The 18,864-nt window shown below is 44.5% G+C and overlaps 1 protein-coding gene across 8 annotated transcripts in view; it reads right to left on the reverse strand.

Moving 5' to 3' along the window:
• Positions 1–18,864, reverse strand: part of LOC138284503 (myotubularin-related protein 9-like) — a 160,952-nt gene that overhangs the window by 43,119 nt on the left and 98,969 nt on the right. For all 8 annotated transcript variants that reach the window (XM_069223360.1, XM_069223362.1, XM_069223358.1 and 5 more), the window contains 2 exons: positions 15,428–15,553; positions 14,899–15,072 (listed from right to left, as the gene is read on the reverse strand). In XM_069223360.1, coding sequence (XP_069079461.1) covers positions 14,899–15,072; positions 15,428–15,553 — 300 coding nt within the window. The remainder of the gene's footprint in view (positions 1–14,898; positions 15,073–15,427; positions 15,554–18,864) is intronic.

Here is an 18,864-nt window from a genome sequence, read left to right on the forward strand (position 1 = left end):
TGAGAGTAAGCTAATCGAGAGACAATGTTGCAAATTACGTACCCATCTCCAAGGATAATGTATGCTTAAGTAAAAGCTTGAGAACTGTCGTTTTTGATTGGTCAAGTTGAAGCTAACCTATGAACCCACCAATGGAGACCCTACTGGACTTGAACTGTTGTCTATAAAACCCAGGTGCACGAGAGGAAAGCTCTCTCTCTCTATCTTCGGACATCCCGCCATTTTGACTTCGTAGCTACTATGGCCCATTTTGCTGCGACGCCATTTTGAGAGACTTTGATGCTTTCTCTAATCGAGAGAAAGAGACCTTAATGATTCTTGCCCTAGAGACTTTAACTTTGATTTGCCCCTTTGCATGAAGTAGTAATCTTATCTTGCCGCCGTGAGGCAATTGCCCCGTTCACCCCTGCCCCTTTGTCCCGGCCCTATGCTGATCGAGAAACGATACCTGTGAGACGAAGAATTCATTGATTGCTGATCGGAATTGGTAATTATGAAAGGAAATTGTAAAATTGCATTGTGTTTCTTTTAGGTAACCAACTGCTGATTTTGATAGAGACCCTAGCTAGGAGTTTTCTAAATTGATGTTGCCAAATTGTTTTTGCATGAAGTCCCACATGCTGATGCTAATTTGAGGTTAGACGAGGATTCCATATGTCGCACGATGCAATTTGAGATATTGTTATGCTGACTAAATGTATGCCATTAGTTCATTACAGATTATCGTATTAGTGCTTTGCATTGCCATTATCGAATGCCTTGTGATTCAAATGCTACATAGATTACACTTGTTTCGACGATATGGACAGCTATTAATGTTCATTTATGTTTATCATTTGGTGTTGAGACACATTTATATTGTGCTAGCTTTGTTAATATAGGGAAATAAATTCACTAACTTTGCAATAAACTGGTGTGGTTATTCCTGACTGAAAGGTCAGGGTTCGCCGAAATGTATTCTGGATTAATTGTTAAGTGTTATGTTGTTCAAGGTGTTGCTTATGTTCGTTATTGATTATCGATTTGATGTGATTGATCGATTAAGAGTACAGAGAGTTCCCACTTAGTCAAAAGATTCATCGACCTAGAGAGCGTCCGAACGCAGGTAAATTGTTACCACGTTCCGCTCTATCAGTAGATGGTAGCAGAGGACGGTTTCGTCTTTTGGGACCCTGTACCATTAGAGTACATGGTGTCGAATTAACGGTTACGCATTTTGAGGCCTCATTCGAGAAGTTGAATTAGATTTTTCTTGGATGAAAATAATTGACAAGATGATGATGGGCTAGGTCCACCGCGACTTTCCCGGGATCTCGGAGCTTGCGAATGGAGAGAACGGAGATGTGGAAACAGCGTTGGCGGTACTAGTGATGGTATGAGTGAAGTTAGGGTTTTGCGCTTGCACAGCTTATTGCCGCAGAGTGTGTGAAAAGCTTGCGAGGGTTTTCTTTTAAGGATAGCGGAGGTGCGACTCCGAGTGTAGAACTAAGAAGTCGTCGAACTTCATAGAGATAGCGGAGGTGCGGCTCCGAGTGTGAGAGTAGGGAAGTCGTCGAACTTCATGTGCATCTGGCGCTTTGTGCATAAAAAGGTCCACGTGGTTGTTGTTGTTGAGACGGGCCCTGCGAGGTCAAGGGACTCCGGAGTATGTTGATCCATGTTGTGGTCTGGGCGGTTTAGTAGGTTGATCGGGCGTGGTCAACGAGTGGGTACGTGTGTTAGGGAGTGAAAGAAACTTCGACTTCGGGCTTTGACAAGATTCTAAGTGCACTAGAACAGATCATTGACAAGTTGAGAGTAGGTCTGCGGGTCAGATCTGCTTGAGAGTGTGGGGACTGAGAAAGACGGAATAGCGGCCGAGGCTGGTGAAAGAGATCGAATAGTGGCCGAGGTTAGTGAAAAGTCCCTAAGGTCCTGAAGCGATTGTGTTACCCTTCCTGTAGTAAACCGACAGATCTGTTTTAGTTTTTGGTAGCTCGCGATACATGCAAAAAGTTGTTACGGGAGGAACTGAGTGAAGGAGGACTAGCCGCGAGGCTTTGTCAGCCGCAGTGTGTGTGAGTGTGACGTCACTAAGAGCCGCGCTGGGATAGGTTGGTTGGAGAGAAGGGTCGCGCACGGATTGGACGCAGTCCGTGGGACTCGATTGGAAGGGGAAAGGCAGGTGAAGAGTATTCCGGGAATTAAAGTCACCTATTGATTACAAATCTTGTGGAATAACAGTGATCTATTGATTATAAAATTTGTGAATTAAAAGACGAGAAAATGAAATTCCTTAAAGCATTCAGGAGCGCGATGAAGGGAGAGTCTTACATCAAAGCGAGCGTAGGAGAGGAGACGCCGCCCGAGGGCACACCAGCTTACATTGTAATGGAGGAAAAAGGGGTAGCTCCGTGTCTTTGGCTAAAGCAATGGCACAAGTGGACAGAGAAACATGGGAGCGTAGCATTCCCGATACATGGGACATTCAATATAAGGGTCCTAGAAAATTTGAGATTCACGATGTATGACATGAAGGTGCCTCCAAGGCCAGCACAGTTTGAGGCTCTAGCAATCTGGGAACTCATGGCTAGACAGCAACAGAAAAACAAGTTTGAAACAAGGATGAGGAAGGTAGAAAAGACACTAGCGGATGCTAGGTGGGATAATGCGCAGAAGGTGTGGAGGTCAGATGTATTGCAGGGAATAAAATTGTTCCCCGCAATTACTAAGGATGAAGAGGAGACAGGTAAGAAAGCTACCTGTAAGACAGACAGGAAGTGTTCCAAGGACAGAGAGGACGAGGAAAAGTTGAGAAGAGAAGAGGAGTTAGAGGATGAGGAGTTGATAATGCAATTGCTGAACGACCGTCCACCACCTTATGCAGAGAATGGACAAGGTCCAAGTACCAGTTCTGCCCCTCCGGCATCGGTACAGAACAGTGAAACGCAGAGTCCAGGAGCACCATCGGGATCTAAGGACCCGAGTTTACTGCTCACCCCGCAGATACCGCAGGTCAGGAGAATGTATCCAGATGTGCCCGTGTTGAAACCAGCAGAACATTATCAGCCGCAGATGCCAGGGTACTACAGCAGTGACAACAATGGAGGGATGATTCTCGATCCAACCGTAGGGGGCGTACAGAATGGTTACAACCCAACAATGGCACAAGCTGAATCAACTCAGTTTATGATGCCTCAAAAGCAGATGCAGGGAGGAAATGTTCATGCTCAAATGACGGGGAGTCAGATGGGCATGCCGGCAATGATGGCCCATAATATGGGGATGAACATGCCTCAGAATATGGGAAATGGACAGAATCCAGATGCAATATCACTGCCCATTACCGTAGGTCCAGTGGTACCTTTGTATAGTCAGCCTAACTTAGGTATGAGCAGTCAGGGACCAATGCTGCAGAATGGGACAGAAAGAAGGTGCATAGAAAACACTCCAGGGATAACCCCGATAGCGACTCAGCCAACTGGGTCTGGGTCCTTGATGGAGTTTAGTCCCGTATGCGCTCAGTCAACACTGGTGAGGTCGAGCCCCCCACTGATAATACCATTAACATCGAACACTGAAAAGTTGCCGCAACCATCGATGGCAGTCAATGTGAATGCTACCCTGATGGGAGTAAATGCGCAACAGTTGACACAGTGGTTCAACAGTCTAAATTCCACACAAAGTTCAGACAGTGGGAAGGGAGACGATTACTTGAGCAGGATGAGGCTGAACATGGAAGCACAAGAATTGGTGGAAGGGAATATGGGTGTGAACAGGTTAGAATCCTACACGGAAGAGGAGTTGAGGTATCTATGTCCAAAGATCACGAAAGAAGTAAACAAGGTGCATAAAAGTTTACAGGAAGTAGCAGACAGGAACGGGATTGACATAGGCAAGACGAAACACTTGAGCAGGAGCTATAGGTTGGACTTTGGGACTACAGATTTTGAACACATGAGATCAGCAGGCATGAAGGCACACCTTAGAGAATTGTTGCAGAGTGCACAAGTGTGGAGGTGCTTAGACAAGTGGGAAAGCAGATGGGGAAAAAGGAAGGATAAGAGGAGGGACAGTGCCACAGAGCACAATGAGAAAAGACCGCAGAGCAGCGAGACCGTAACCATGTTACCAATGAGGGAGACAGCAGGGGGAAAATTAGTACATGTACCATGGCACAGGAGCGATATTCAGTCTTTTACGAATGATTTTCCCATACTGAGGGAGAAGCCGATCGAATGGTATCAACAGACTGATAGGTTTGTGAAGCTTGCCAAATGTCTCTGGGAAGACCTGAACACTTTATTCGAGATTGTGGTTCCGGCAGATTTGTGGGAGGATTGCAAAAGAGCTGTAGGTTGGCCGACAAGTGAACCAGAGAGAGACAGAGAGACGGGTGCACCATCACCTATGGTGATGTGTCTGTACTATAAGGTGATTGAGCATTTGAAGACGAAGGTTGCCGCGAAAAATGTGGATTGGCAGAAAATTGATCGAACTGCCCAAGAGGCTAAAGAATCGATTCATAGTTACTATGAAAGGTTGTTGAAGGCGTTCAAGAATTACAGTGGCACGGAAGCAATCGAGGCGAAAGATATGCTTCATTTTGTGTTCAGATTTGTGGAAGGGCTGAGACCAGAGATAAGTCAGATGATAAAGTCGCATTTGATCTGCTGGCAGTCGAAACCGATTGATGAAGTCTTGACTTATGCGAAATACTGTAGCGATGAAATTGAGGTGAAACAGAAAAAGCTGAAAGAGAAGGTGATGATGATGCAGCTTAAGGCGGCTCAGACAGGCTTGCAAGGTCTGCAAGGACTGCAAGGGTTGCCAGGGATGCAAGGGTTCCAACAGCAGGTACCGCAACCGCAGCCGCAGTTGCAGGGAAACATGGCGTTTCAGCAACAGCAGCCGCAGTTGCAAGGAAACATGGCATTTCAGCCACAGGCCAGAGGCAGAGGTAGAGGAGGTTTTGTGAATAATGGTCCGGATTTGAACACTGTTGTGACAGGTGTGCAGGCAATGAAGAAAGTGATGCCGTGTCACGCGTGCGGAAACGTAGGTCATTGGAAACGCGAGTGTCCGATGGTGGTGCAGGAAGGTGCGGGTGCAGGTGTAGGTGTTGGTCAGCAAAACAATGATGTCAATGCATTTCAGACAATGAGAGGACCGAAAATGAGAGGTCCAAACGCAAATTTTCAGACTATAAATCAATTGCAGGGATTACAACCTATGCAGCCGCAGCAGATGCAGATGCCCCGTGTGCAGATGACGCAGATGCAGCCGATGCAACAGCAGTTACCTTTGGTACCTAATCAGCAAATGCAAATACCCTTGGCACCAATGAGTCAGCAGCAAGTGATGGTTCCTCCACAGGTAACGGGTCAGGTAATGAGTACAAACGGCACAGTACAACAGTTCCCATTACACAGTGAGAGTGGAATAAACAACGTATGGGAGAGTGAAAGTTCAGGAGAAGAAGGAGGCTGTGTGCTTGCGGCATCCTTGGAAGTCGATCAAAGGGGTCCGTACGTAGAGGGAAGAGTAATGGGTCATCGTGTTTCATTCTTGGTTGACACGGGAGCCACACGTTCAACTGTTAAGAGCAGTGAAGTACCAAATTTGCCACTCTCAGGGAGGACAGTTCAAGTGGTGGGAGTAGCAAACAGACATCTGACGAACCCAATAACAGATCCGGTACCAGTCAACATTGGTAACTATCAAGGGGTACATCAGTTTGTGGTGTGTGACTCAAGCCCGATAGCACTGTTAGGAAGAGACCTATTGTGTAAATTGGGTTGCTCGATCATGTGTTCAAACGAAGGAATAACAATAGAGACGAGCAATGATGGGGAAGACGAGGACAGTGTAGAGGGGGATGAGATAGAAACAGTCGACAAAGAGTATCCTCTGATTTGTCTTTTGCCGATGATAACTGAAGAAGATATCCCAGCAGAATTACGGGAGACAGTCGGAAAGGAAGTGTGGGACATGACAGGGAAAGAGGTGGGATTGATGAAAGGAGTAGAACCAGTAAAAGTGATGGTAAAGCCCAATGCGATCTTTCCCCAGACCCCACAATACCACATGCCACAAGATACCCTCATGAAAGTTGCCCAACTTATTGACGAATTCGTGAAGCAGGGAGTACTGAAAGAAGTGTTAAGCAGCCCATGTAATTCACCGATAATGGGACTAATAAAGCCAAGTGGGAAAGTCCGACTCGTGCAGGATTTGAGGAAAATAAATGACATCATAATCAAGTGCTGCCCTGTCGTACCGAATCCGGCTGTGATAATGTTTCAGATCCCTTGCGAAGCTGAGTGGTTCTCAGTCATCGATTTGTCACAAGCATTCTTTTCTGTGCCTCTTCATGAGGACAGCCAATTCCTCTTTTGTTTCAAATTCCTAGACAGAGTATACAGTTGGTGTCGAATTCCTCAAGGGTTCTCTGAGTCACCGTCGATATTCAATCAGGTTCTAAAGAAAGACTTGGAAGAGTTAGAGTTGCCATTCGAGTCAACCTTAGTACAGTACATTGACGACTTACTGGTTGCATCAAAGACAGAAAGTGGCTGCACAGCCGATACCATTGCTCTGTTGAACCATTTGGGAGGGAATGGACACAAGGTGTCTCCTTCCAAACTGCAGTTCTGTCAGAAGAAAGTGAAATACTTGGGTCACCAGATAGAGAAAGGATCACGGAGAATAATGAAGGAAAGAATTACAAGTGTACTTCAAATGAGTCCACCAAAGACAAGGAAGGAGGTGAGGAAGTTTTTGGGAATGGTGGGATATTGTCGCCAGTGGATTCCCAACTTCTCGACTCTAGCGAAGCCTTTGCTGAAATTGACCCAGAAGGATGCCTTGGATCAGATCGAACTGAAAGGGGATGAGATGGATGCTTTTGTTGAATTAAAGGAATGCATGTGCAGGGCTCCAGCTTTAGGTATGCCTGATTACACAAAGCCTTTCACATTGTTTTGCCATGAGCGTGATGCATGTTCTTTGTCTGTCTTCACTCAAGCCCATGGTGGCGTAAACAGACCAGTAGCGTATTTTTCAGCTACTTTGGATCCGGTTGCAGCAGCACTCCCAGGGTGTTTGCGCGCCGTAGCAGCAGTTGGTATCAGCCTCACTCAGAGTGAAGGAATAGTGATGGGACACCCAGTAACAGTCATGGTCCCTCACTCAGTTGAGATACTTTTGACCCGCTCCCGAACGCAGCACATGACTGGAGCAAGACTCACAAGGTATGAAACGACTATTCTGGGCTCACCGAATGTGCAGCTGAAAAGGTGCACCACGTTGAATCCAGCTACCTTGCTTCCTGGAGAAAATGCTGAAATTGAGAACGCTGAAGACGTCGAGCATGACTGCCTTCAGGTGACTGAATTTTGCACAAAACCCCGACCAGACATCAAGGATACAAAACTTGATGAAAATGACCAAATTCTTTTTGTTGATGGTTCATGTCTAAGAGATGGGATGGGAATTTTGAAAGCAGGATATGCTGTATGTACTGTGACAGGGGTCTTGGAAGCGGGATGGCTCCAAGGAGTCTATTCTGCACAAGTAGCAGAACTTGTAGCCCTTACTAGAGCATGTCAATTGTCTGCATTGATGAAAGTCACCATTTACACTGATAGTCAATACGGGTTTGGGATTGTGCATGACTTTGGACAACTATGGTCACAGAGAGGTTTCCTGACTTCTTCAGGATCCCCAGTGAAAAATGGGGAGAGAATAAGGGAATTGTTACATGCCATTCAAGTGCCAGCTGAAGTTGCAGTGGTAAAGTGCAGTGCTCACACGAAAGGACAGGACTATGTGTCTCTGGGAAACGCCTATGCAGATCAAGTCGCAAGATTTTGTGCCTTGAACTGTATATTGTTAAGGGATGATTGGAATACAATAAGTGAACCAGAACTCGAACCAGCTGAAGCATTTGCCTTGAAGGTCGTAGATACAATAGAAGAACTAAAAGCACTACAGAATAATGTCAGGGAGGATGAAAGAGATTCCTGGATTAAATCACAATGTATAAAGAGACAAGACGAGCTATGGGTTTCACATGAGGGAAAATTTGTTTTGCCAAATAGTCTCTTATCACAGCTTGCGCGGTTCTATCATGGGCAAGCTCACCTAGGGAGAGATGCCATGATAAGATTGTTCAAAACTGATTGGTTTAACCCCAGATTTCGTCAAGCTGCAGAAGCAGTTTGCCATCGATGTGTCACTTGCCAACAGATGAACCCAGGAAAGGGGACGGTTGTGAACGCGAGTCACATTGGTAGGGCAAGCGGTCCTTTTAGCCGTATGCAGATGGACTTCATTGAGATGCCTGTACATGGAGGTTTAAGATATGTGTTGGTGATTGTGTGTATTTTTAGTCATTGGATTGAGGCATACCCCACACGTAGAAACGACAGCCTTACAGTTGCCAAGCTATTATTGAGGGAGTTAATACCACGTTTCGGATTCCCGATCTCTTTAGAATCAGATAGGGGAAGTCACTTCAATAACGAGGTGATGAAGTTACTTTGCGAAGCACTGAACATTGAGCAAAAGCTGCACTGTAGCTATCGCCCTGAGGCATCAGGACTGGTGGAGCAGATGAATGGTACGCTGAAGTCGAGAATGGCAAAAATATGTGCATCAACAAATTTGAAATGGCCTGACGCATTGCCCTTAGTGCTAATGTCAATGAGAAACACTCCGGATAGAAAAACTGGATTGTCTCCGCACGAAATTCTCATGGGCAGGGCTATGAGACTTCCTGCAGTTCCCGCAAACATGCTTTTGAATATTACAGATGATATGGTGTTAGACTACTGCAAAGGTCTGGCTGACGTGGTTCGCTCTTTCTCTCACCAGGTGGAAGCGACCACCTTGCCACCGATCCAAGGTCCAGGACACGCACTGAAAGCAGGTGACTGGGTCGTGATAAAGAAGCACGTGAGGAAGTCGTGTCTGGAACCCCGTTGGAAAGGCCCTTTCCAAGTGATCCTGACGACAACTACCGCTGTGAAGTGTGCGGGGGTTCCCAACTGGATTCACGCCAGTCATACAAAGAAGGTGCTGTGTCCCACAGATGAGGAAGTTGAAGCGCTGAAACTACCAGTGCCTGATAAAACGGTGCCGAGTGCTGGGACAGAACAAAAGCGAACTGAAAGCGAACAAGCAACAGCAGGAGAAAAGGAGATATTATTGGAGAACGAAGAGTCCGACTCACTTGGGGAAGACCAAGGAGAAAGTTCAGACAGCGACGACGAAGCTGCAGGTGACAAAGAGCCTGAAGCAGCTGAGGGTAGCAAAAAGCCTGAAGCAGCTGAAGGTGACAAGGAACCTGAAGCAGCTGAAAGTGATACAGAGCCTGAAGAAAGTAACGGTGACGAAGGGCTCGAAGAGAGTGAGAAGGCAGGAGAGCCGGAGCAGAAGGGGGCTTTCCCAGAAACAGACGATACAGAAAAAGAAAAGGAAAACGTGACTGATTCCCCTGAAGGTGGGGACAAAGAAGAGCAGAACGAAAGAGTTCAAACCTCTACAGAAAAGGGTGCAGGTCCATCAAATGGACACGGTGCAAAAAGAAGACTAAGTATCTCACCGATAAAAGAAAAGGGTAAAGAAGGTTTGAACGAAGGAGGAAGGCCGAAAGTGAAAGAGAAAAGAAAGGAAGTGACTGTCGTGGAACAATCATCAAGTGAGGAAAAAGACTTGGCGAAGGAGGAGAGTGCCAGCGAAGCAGAATCGAAGAGAGAAGCAAAATTGAAAAGGAAAAGGATACCAAACAGGAGGTATTCCGGTCCTGAATGGGCATATGCGGTAAATGATGATTGGACTGATGAGTTTGTATCTCTAAGCATCGAGAACGAAGAAGAAGAAGAAGAGATCCCAATAGAAAAGAAAAGTTTCATAGACTCTGTTGATTGAAACGGTAGTAAATGGTATTGCTTGCTGTAATCTAACGTGAGACAAACAACCAGCTGAGACATTGCTAAACCGAATTGAGACAAATGCTGCTAACCGATAAGTGACTGGCCTTTTGAAGAAGACGGTGTGAACATTGTGCTCGTTCAGCTTTGTAACTGAATTGCTAAGTAGTTTCATTTATAAGTGCTTCTAGCTCTCTGATTCTATACAGATCATGCCTAGGTACGCTATGCAGAATAATAGAAAGAAATATTGTAAATATGTGTGTATAGGCTTGGTGATTACATGTGTACTAATAATAATGGCAATTGTGTTTGGAATGCATGGAAAGGGTGAGAATGAGACTATTGCTGCTTCTACTATTGTTCCTGTTACTGTCACTGAACTAACACCATTGAAAAGACTAGCAATGGATGAGAGGCTCTTGCATGATAAGAAAGAGCTTTCGTATAACGTTTTCTATCGCTTATTAACAGAGTATGTTGAGACTATGGATGCGAAAGATTGTTATGTGTGTACCCAGATACCAACATCAGTAAAGGAGGGGGTGACTTATCACCACATGCCTCTTACATATGGGATTACATGTAGTATAGTAATGTCTAGGTTTTATGGTCAATCTAACATACAGTATTTTTTCTCAAATTATGATGTTACCTTTGCTTATGTTCCTATAATAGCGCAGCTAAGCGAGACTGCAAAATATTGGGATTACAAAATTATGAGGGACTTTTTCGAGCCAATGCAACCTTTTGAAACGGCTCATGCTCATAGGGAGAACCTTACTTGCTCCGTCTCTGCTGTAGAAATAAGCTTTTTAGATCGCACAGATGATAGAAGGGCTCAAATGAAAGCGAAATTAGAAAAAGAACTACATAAGAGGACTTCAGTAGATAATTATGATTTTGCTGCTATAAAGACACAAGGGAAAATTGCTTTAGATGCTTGGCATGTAGGGAAATTTTGTATATATCGAGGTGAATCTTACTATGACAATATTTTTGTAGGAGTGAGTGAATGCAAACATACGTTTATCTTTAAGGCCAAATGGACATTCATGATGGACGGACTTGACCCTGTCATTCCAGGGGTGTATTACATTTGTGGGCATAATGCCTATTATCGTCTTCCAAAGGGATGGTGGGGAAGATGTTATTTGGGTATAGTGTTTCCAAAGGTTTATCAACTGGATGACATATCGATGATTGAAAAGACACCTGGATCCCATCGTATCCAGAAAAGAGAGACCGCAGCTGCTGTGGTAGGTGACATATTTGGAGCCATGATTCCTTCATTGGGAGTTGTGCTGAATTCCATCAAAATAAGAAAGTTGTCTACTATAGTGGATAACATGCTGACAAAGTTTTCAGGTGCTATAATACTGATGGATGCTGAACTTGCAGCGGAAAGAGCTATGACTCTTCAAAATAGGCTTGCTTTAGACATTCTTTTAGCAAAGGATGGAGGCGTTTGCAAAATGATTGGTGCACGTCACTGCTGCACCTATATACCTGATAATAGTGTGAAGATTAAAACTATGCTTGCTAATCTAACAAAAGAAAGTGCAGATTTGAAAGAACTGAAAGAACCAGGAGTGTGGGAAAAGGTTGGAAAGGGACTTGCTTCAGTGGGACATTGGATTGGGGGAATTTGGAATGGAATATTATTGAAAATAATAGAAGGGATATTAATAGTGATAATTTGTGTATTTGGAATTTGGGGAATAAAAAGGGGAATAATAATGATCATGGAAAGAATTAAAAGAAGAAAGGAGGAGAAAATTATGAAAAGAATGGCAGAAGAATACAAAGCGCAAACTAGGGGAACTAAAAGGAAAAGGGAGCTGACAGAATTTTAATGGGATAACATTTGTGGGCTAAATTTGTGTGATGACAAGTAGTCATCAGAGGAGGGATTGATGAAGCAGAAAATGAAGGTTTTGATTTATTAACGCATAAACGTAGTGTGAAACAATCATGTGTGATATTAACCGAACTAATAAAGATTGTACGGGGACAAAATGTGCCCTCAGAATAGTTTGCCATCATTTATACGCGTGCTTTATATAACGTGGTGTACTAGAATTGCACTAATCCGACATAATCATAAACGTGTGCTACGATTTGCTTATTTGAAATGCATTAGCTTAGCATTACTTTAGCGGAGGCTTTGGCCTAGTTGCCTGGTCTCACGGTTTAGATGTTTGTATTTTTCCACTGTGCTATTAAACGTGTATTTCTGCTTGAAGCTGTATTTTTCCACAGAAACTGTTCACATGCTTATCTTAAAGTTAGTGCCAGCCTGGCATATTTTCTCTTTAATTCAAGGTCGACTTGCAGGTGCGGACAATGGAGGCTCTGAGAGTAAGCTAATCGAGAGACAATGTTGCAAATTACGTACCCATCTCCAAGGATAATGTATGCTTAAGTAAAAGCTTGAGAACTGTCGTTTTTGATTGGTCAAGTTGAAGCTAACCTATGAACCCACCAATGGAGACCCTACTGGACTTGAACTGTTGTCTATAAAACCCAGGTGCACGAGAGGAAAGCTCTCTCTCTCTATCTTCGGACATCCCGCCATTTTGACTTCGTAGCTACTGTGGCCCATTTTGCTGCGACGCCATTTTGAGAGACTTTGATGCTTTCTCTAATCGAGAGAAAGAGACCTTAATGATTCTTGCCCTAGAGACTTTAACTTTGATTTGCCCCTTTGCATGAAGTAGTAATCTTATCTTGCCGCCGTGAGGCAATTGCCCCGTTCACCCCTGCCCCTTTGTCCCGGCCCTATGCTGATCGAGAAACGATACCTGTGAGACGAAGAATTCATTGATTGCTGATCGGAATTGGTAATTATGAAAGGAAATTGTAAAATTGCATTGTGTTTCTTTTAGGTAACCAACTGCTGATTTTGATAGAGACCCTAGCTAGGAGTTTTCTAAATTGATGTTGCCAAATTGTTTTTGCATGAAGTCCCACATGCTGATGCTAATTTGAGGTTAGACGAGGATTCCATATGTCGCACGATGCAATTTGAGATCTTGTTATGCTGACTAAATGTATGCCATTAGTTCATTACAGATTATCGTATTAGTGCTTTGCATTGCCATTATCGAATGCCTTGTGATTCAAATGCTACATAGATTACACTTGTTTCGACGATATGGACAGCTATTAATGTTCATTTATGTTTATCATTTGGTGTTGAGACACATTTATATTGTGCTAGCTTTGTTAATATAGGGAAATAAATTCACTAACTTTGCAATAAACTGGTGTGGTTATTCCTGACTGAAAGGTCAGGGTTCGCCGAAATGTATTCTGGATTAATTGTTAAGTGTTATGTTGTTCAAGGTGTTGCTTATGTTCGTTATTGATTATCGATTTGATGTGATTGATCGATTAAGAGTACAGAGAGTTCCCACTTAGTCAAAAGATTCATCGACCTAGAGAGCGTCCGAACGCAGGTAAATTGTTACCACGTTCCGCTCTATCAAAGTCAAAAAGTAATATGCAAAACAATTATTCATACTTAAATACATATTGTGACTCGCTTCTCCATAATTATGAATAATGATCCCTTGCAGTTCCCACTATACTACATGCTGTACTAGACACCACTAAATATTATGCAAAATAATGAAGATTCCTAATGTACTGCTATAGCTGGCTGCCATTCTTATGGCTTTGGGGGCCTCGAACAGTCACACTTGTAAGGGTGTGATGGATAGCAGTTGTCACTGGCAGCGCTGGCAGAGGCCATGAGTGGTGCCAGCTGCAGGGGCCTCCTGACATGGGCCCTGGCACTTAATAGTGTCATTATTATTTTTTACAAATTAAGCACTGGATGGCCCTACAGTTAAGAAGTGCAGAAGGTCCACTGAAACAAATCATAGAATTTATACTAGGGTAGCAGCATCCCTGTGCTAAAGCACCTCCTGCCGTGGTCCTGCAAGCACCCTCTACATATGACAGCCGGACATGCATTAAGATTTGTACAAAGTTCATAAGGCATCCTCTCATCCTTTAGGGAAGCATTGTAATGTTTCTTATGATCAAATGCTAATAAAAAGTTAAACATGAAAAGGTGTCTTATCATCCTGTAGTCTTAACATGCAGGAGGAAGTAGGTGAATGTGCGTGCATTCTAGAAGAATAAGGTAACACTGTTGTCCTAAGACTCACATTCACACACCACTGATATTTTTTCAGTGCTTGTGGAGGGGGCAGGGGGCAGCCAATCTTGGGTTCACGCCTTCACATTCTGGGAATCAAGAATGTCATATTAGGGTCGACATGGACGGCAAACTAGACGATTGTGCTTTGACAGGACTGACATTCTCAGTTTTCAGGTAACATATCTCCTGCATCCCTGGTGTCGGCCAATCCCACTCCATTAGCAACCAGCAACAAACATTCGGTGGAACAGAAATTGAGAGCAATGCAGCCATTTCAGGAAATGACACTTTCTTGTTCTGCGTTTTACGTGACATTATTCAGTTACTTTTATCACGCACATGTAATTTCATTAAAGTCAAAGGCCCTGATTTATACTTTTTAGTGCAAAACTGAACCAACTCAGTTTACACCAAAAAGTTTAGCACCGGCTTGCACCATTTCTGTGCACCAGCCGGGCACCATATTTATGGAATGGTGCAAGCCGGTGCAAAGAGTAGGCTAGTGGCAAAAACAATGACTTTAGTCGGGTTGGGCTGGAAGTATGGAAGAAAGGGTTTTTGCACCAAAAAATGACATTAGGAAGGTTAGAGTAAAAAAATGACTCTAACCTGCCCAGTTATTTCCATTTACTGAGGAAAAGACCAGACACCATACCAAGTTCATGATACCGCTCCCCAGCCTCATAACATGATTAATGTATACAGCTGCTTGTGCAGTGGAGCAAAAAGATGTGTTCATCATTAAGCATGTGTAAAATTGGACTTTCATTAGACTACCTTGCTAAGGTTAGTGAAATATAGACAGTTACTCACAGTGCCGTTCTTTCTGTGGTAATAACTGAGAGTTGGAAATCTGCCCCCATGGCGGAACTTGGCGCTCTTCTTCAGAGCTTCATCATCTACAGACCTGGGCACAATGACACCAGGGGGGTAGGTAGCACAGACGGCGAAATCCTCATTCACTTCACTCCACCGCCAGGCATCAGTCTGTGAATGGAAAGATGGTCAGTCAGTCTTCATGGATGGAGGTAGGCGGCGGCAGTCCACCTCTGAGAAAGGAACTATTACAGGGAACCGCCTCCACCCTCCCAAAGGAACAAACCACCTCGCCCGCCCCCTCTATCAGTGACGCAATCCTAGCTGCCTAGTGCCTTGTCTGAGTCTCTTCTCCCACCCAAGCACTATCACTTGGAGAGATCCCAGGGTGATAAACTCACTCTCCACCGTTCAGACCTCAGAACTGGGCACAAGAGCAGAATTCCTCCAGACTGCCCCTTGAACACAACTGCTCTGAGCAAGCACTGCACAGGGTCCACTACCACACTTGCGTGCGAATACTCACGTCAGACAGGATCTCCTGGTAGTAGTGCTGCAGGGGGTAGAGGTGCCAGCCGTCCTCCAATCTCCTGTCACCTGGCCTGAAGAAGAAAGGGTACGTCTGCATCACTGACTCCAGTGAGGACAAAGCCTGTGGAGAGAGGCCACATGCGGTCGGTCAGCCTACCGGGACACTGACTCAGAGTTAGATGGAAAATATACCGCCATCTGGGGCTGGGATAAAATCCGTCAAGATTCAAGTTTTATTTGCAATAGGCCTTTTGGTCTTTGCACAGGAAAAAAGAAATACATATTGCAAAAATAATATCACCTTGGTTGTTATGGTTCCTAGTCAGTAACAGACACAGCCATAAGCAGGAAGGGTCAGTTCTACTCCCCTCTGGTGAAACTCCATTCGAAGATGGCCACCACAGACAAAAAGTCAGCACAAATTATAGAAATGTGAGGTACATTGTACATAATTTTTAATGGTTATGCCGAAGAAGTAAGATCTACCTTATAAATCACCTAAGTCCTCACCTACACAAGGAGGCTGTTTTATCACTGGACTGCTCTTCTCCGAAGGCATGATCCTAATTCTAAGGTGGGCTCTCCTCAAGCTCTTACAGCAGTCTTTTTTATAGAGATTAGAATGACTGACTGTAGTAATCAGAAGGGGTTCACTGAACTGTTAAAAATGTAATAGTGGTAGGCAGTACATTCTTTGCTGTTCTCTCCCTATCACAGTATCAAAAGCGTGAGGGTCATTACCAACCCTTGCTGTCGTAGTGTTCGTCAGCGTGATTCTGCCCATCAAAGAGCAAAGACGCCGTAGGGCATTTATCAGGGCCTCTGAGATTCTTTACTCATATCTTTAGTACCAGAGGTCTGAGTGGGGACATTCCTGTTTGCCTCCTAACCAGCAAACATCAGTTCTGTGCCTTATTACAAGTGCATTATATCCTAACGTATTACCTGTTCGCCAAACTCTGAATTAGGCCCTTACTTTTTTACCCCGTGATTCATAAATTGTGGTAACATTTTTCGTCTTGTAATAAAAATTAAGGAGAGATGACTACAAATTTAACCGTCACAGACATCATTCCAACATGTTTCATTATTACCGGTCATAAAGAAAGAGATGCTTGAAAACTGGAAATTAGTTAAACATGGTGATTAGTTCAATAGATTATATGACCAACTTTCTTTCACATATTCAAGATAACAAATCATAAACCCTTTGATATTAACTATGCCATTAACTGTTAATGAACATGAACAGCAAGCTTTAGTAACAAGAAAAATTATAGCATTCAATGCTTAAACTGTGCTGACAACATCAGGTAAGATGTATACACCACCCGCACTCTGAGCAACCTATAGAATACTATACTACATGCAACACCACTCTTGCGTCTACTTTAATAATGCCAGTGAGGATTACTTACATTGGAAAAACGAACAGAAAATTCAAGATGCACCACGATGAGCACTGGGAAAATATTTGTTATCTGATCAGAATTTCATTACTTGGCAGTCAATAAACTGAGGTGCACAACCATTTTATTCAAATTAATGACAGATGGCCATTATAGCTTACCAGAAACTGGGGACTGTCTGCCATTCAGTTATCTTAAAAAGACAGTCCTTTTAGATTGAAACATTGACCGCTACTTCTCCAAAGGGTTTCTGTGAATAACGTTCTCTGATTTAAGATGACACGTAATAGTCATAAAGCAAAAGTGAAGGTAAGAATGTTATGATGATAATGGTAAAAAGAAAAGTTGATGGACGGAATGCAGAGAAAATCAAACATTCACCCCCAGTCACAGATCTGGGTTTAATCCATCAGTTTTTTGCTCACCATGCCATTCCAGTTTGGACCCAGCCATTTGCAAATCAGTCTTGACCCTGTTCCCCATGGGAACAGTCCAGCCCGAACTGCCAGATCAGGTCCTCCCTGGACCAGAAACAAGCATCCTGGGACCGGTTTCGGGGTATCACCCCTCTTCAGCCAGGCTAGCTTGAATATGGTGGCATAGTGAGCACGGGACCCACGTCTGGGCATACCCTTCTCATTTGGGGCGACAAATGCAAAAAGAACAGTTGATGGACGGAATGCAGAACAAATCAAACATTCACCACAGTCACAGATCTGGGTTTAATCCATCAGTTTTTTTGCTCACCATGCCATTCCAGTTTGGACCCAGCCATATGCAAATTATTCTTGACCCTGTTCCCCACGGGAACAGTCCAGCCCGAACCGCCAGACCAGGTCCTCCCTGGACCAGAAACAAGCATCCTGGGACCGGTTTTGGGGTATCACCCCTCTTCAGCCAGGCTAGCTTGAATCTGTTGGCATAGTGAGCATGGGACCCACATCTTGGGCATATCCTTCCCACCTGTGGCGACAAATGCAAAAAGAACAGTTGATGGACGAAATGCAGAACAAATCAAACATTCACCCACAAGTCAAGATCTGGGTTTAATCCATCAGTTTTTTTTGCTCATCATGCCATTCCAGTTTGGACCCAGCCATATGCAAATTATTCTTGACCCTGTTCCCCACGCGAACAGTCCAGCCCGAACTGCCAGACCAGGTCCTCCCTGGACCAGAAACAAGCATCCTGGGACCGGTTTTGGGGTATCACCCCTCTTCAGCCAGGCTAGCTTGAATCTGTTGGCATAGTGAGCATGGGACCCACATCTTGGGCATACCCTTCCCACCTGTGGCGACAAATGCAAAAAGAACAGTTGATGGACGGAATGCAGAACAAATCAAACATTCACCCACCAGTCAAGATCTGGGTTTAATCCATCAGTTGTTTTGCTCACCATGCCATTCCAGTTTGGACCCAGCCATACCCAAATCAGTCTTGACCCTGTTCCCCATGGGAACAGTCCAGCCCGAACTGCCAGACCAGGTCCTCCCTGGACAAGAAACAAGCATCCTGGCACCGGTTTCGGGGTATCACCCCTCTTCAGCCAGGCTAGCTTGAATCTGGTGGCATAGTGAGCATGGCACCCACGTCTGGGCATACCCTTCTCATTTGGGGCGACAAATGCAAAAAGAACAGTTGATGAACGGAATGCAGAACAAATCAAACATTCACCACAGCCACAGATCTGGGTTTAATCCATCATTTTTTTTGCTCACCATGCCACTTCCAGTTTGGACCCAGCCATACGCAAATCAGTCTTGACCCTGTTCCCCATGGGAACAGTCCAGCCCGAACTGCCAGACCAGGTCCTCCCTAGACCAGAAACAAGCATCCTGAGACCGGTTTTGGGGTACCACCCCTCTTCAGCCAGGCTAGCTTGAATCTGGTGGCATAGTGAGCACGGGACCCATGTCTGGGCATACCCTTCCCACTTGGGGCGACAAATGCAAAAAGAACAGCTGATGGACGGAATGCAGAACAAATCAAACATTCACTCCAGTCACAGATCTGGGTTTAATCC

The sequence above is a fragment of the Pleurodeles waltl genome, chromosome 3_1 (assembly GCF_031143425.1).
Source record: "Pleurodeles waltl isolate 20211129_DDA chromosome 3_1, aPleWal1.hap1.20221129, whole genome shotgun sequence".
Lineage (NCBI taxonomy): Eukaryota > Metazoa > Chordata > Amphibia > Caudata > Salamandridae > Pleurodeles > Pleurodeles waltl.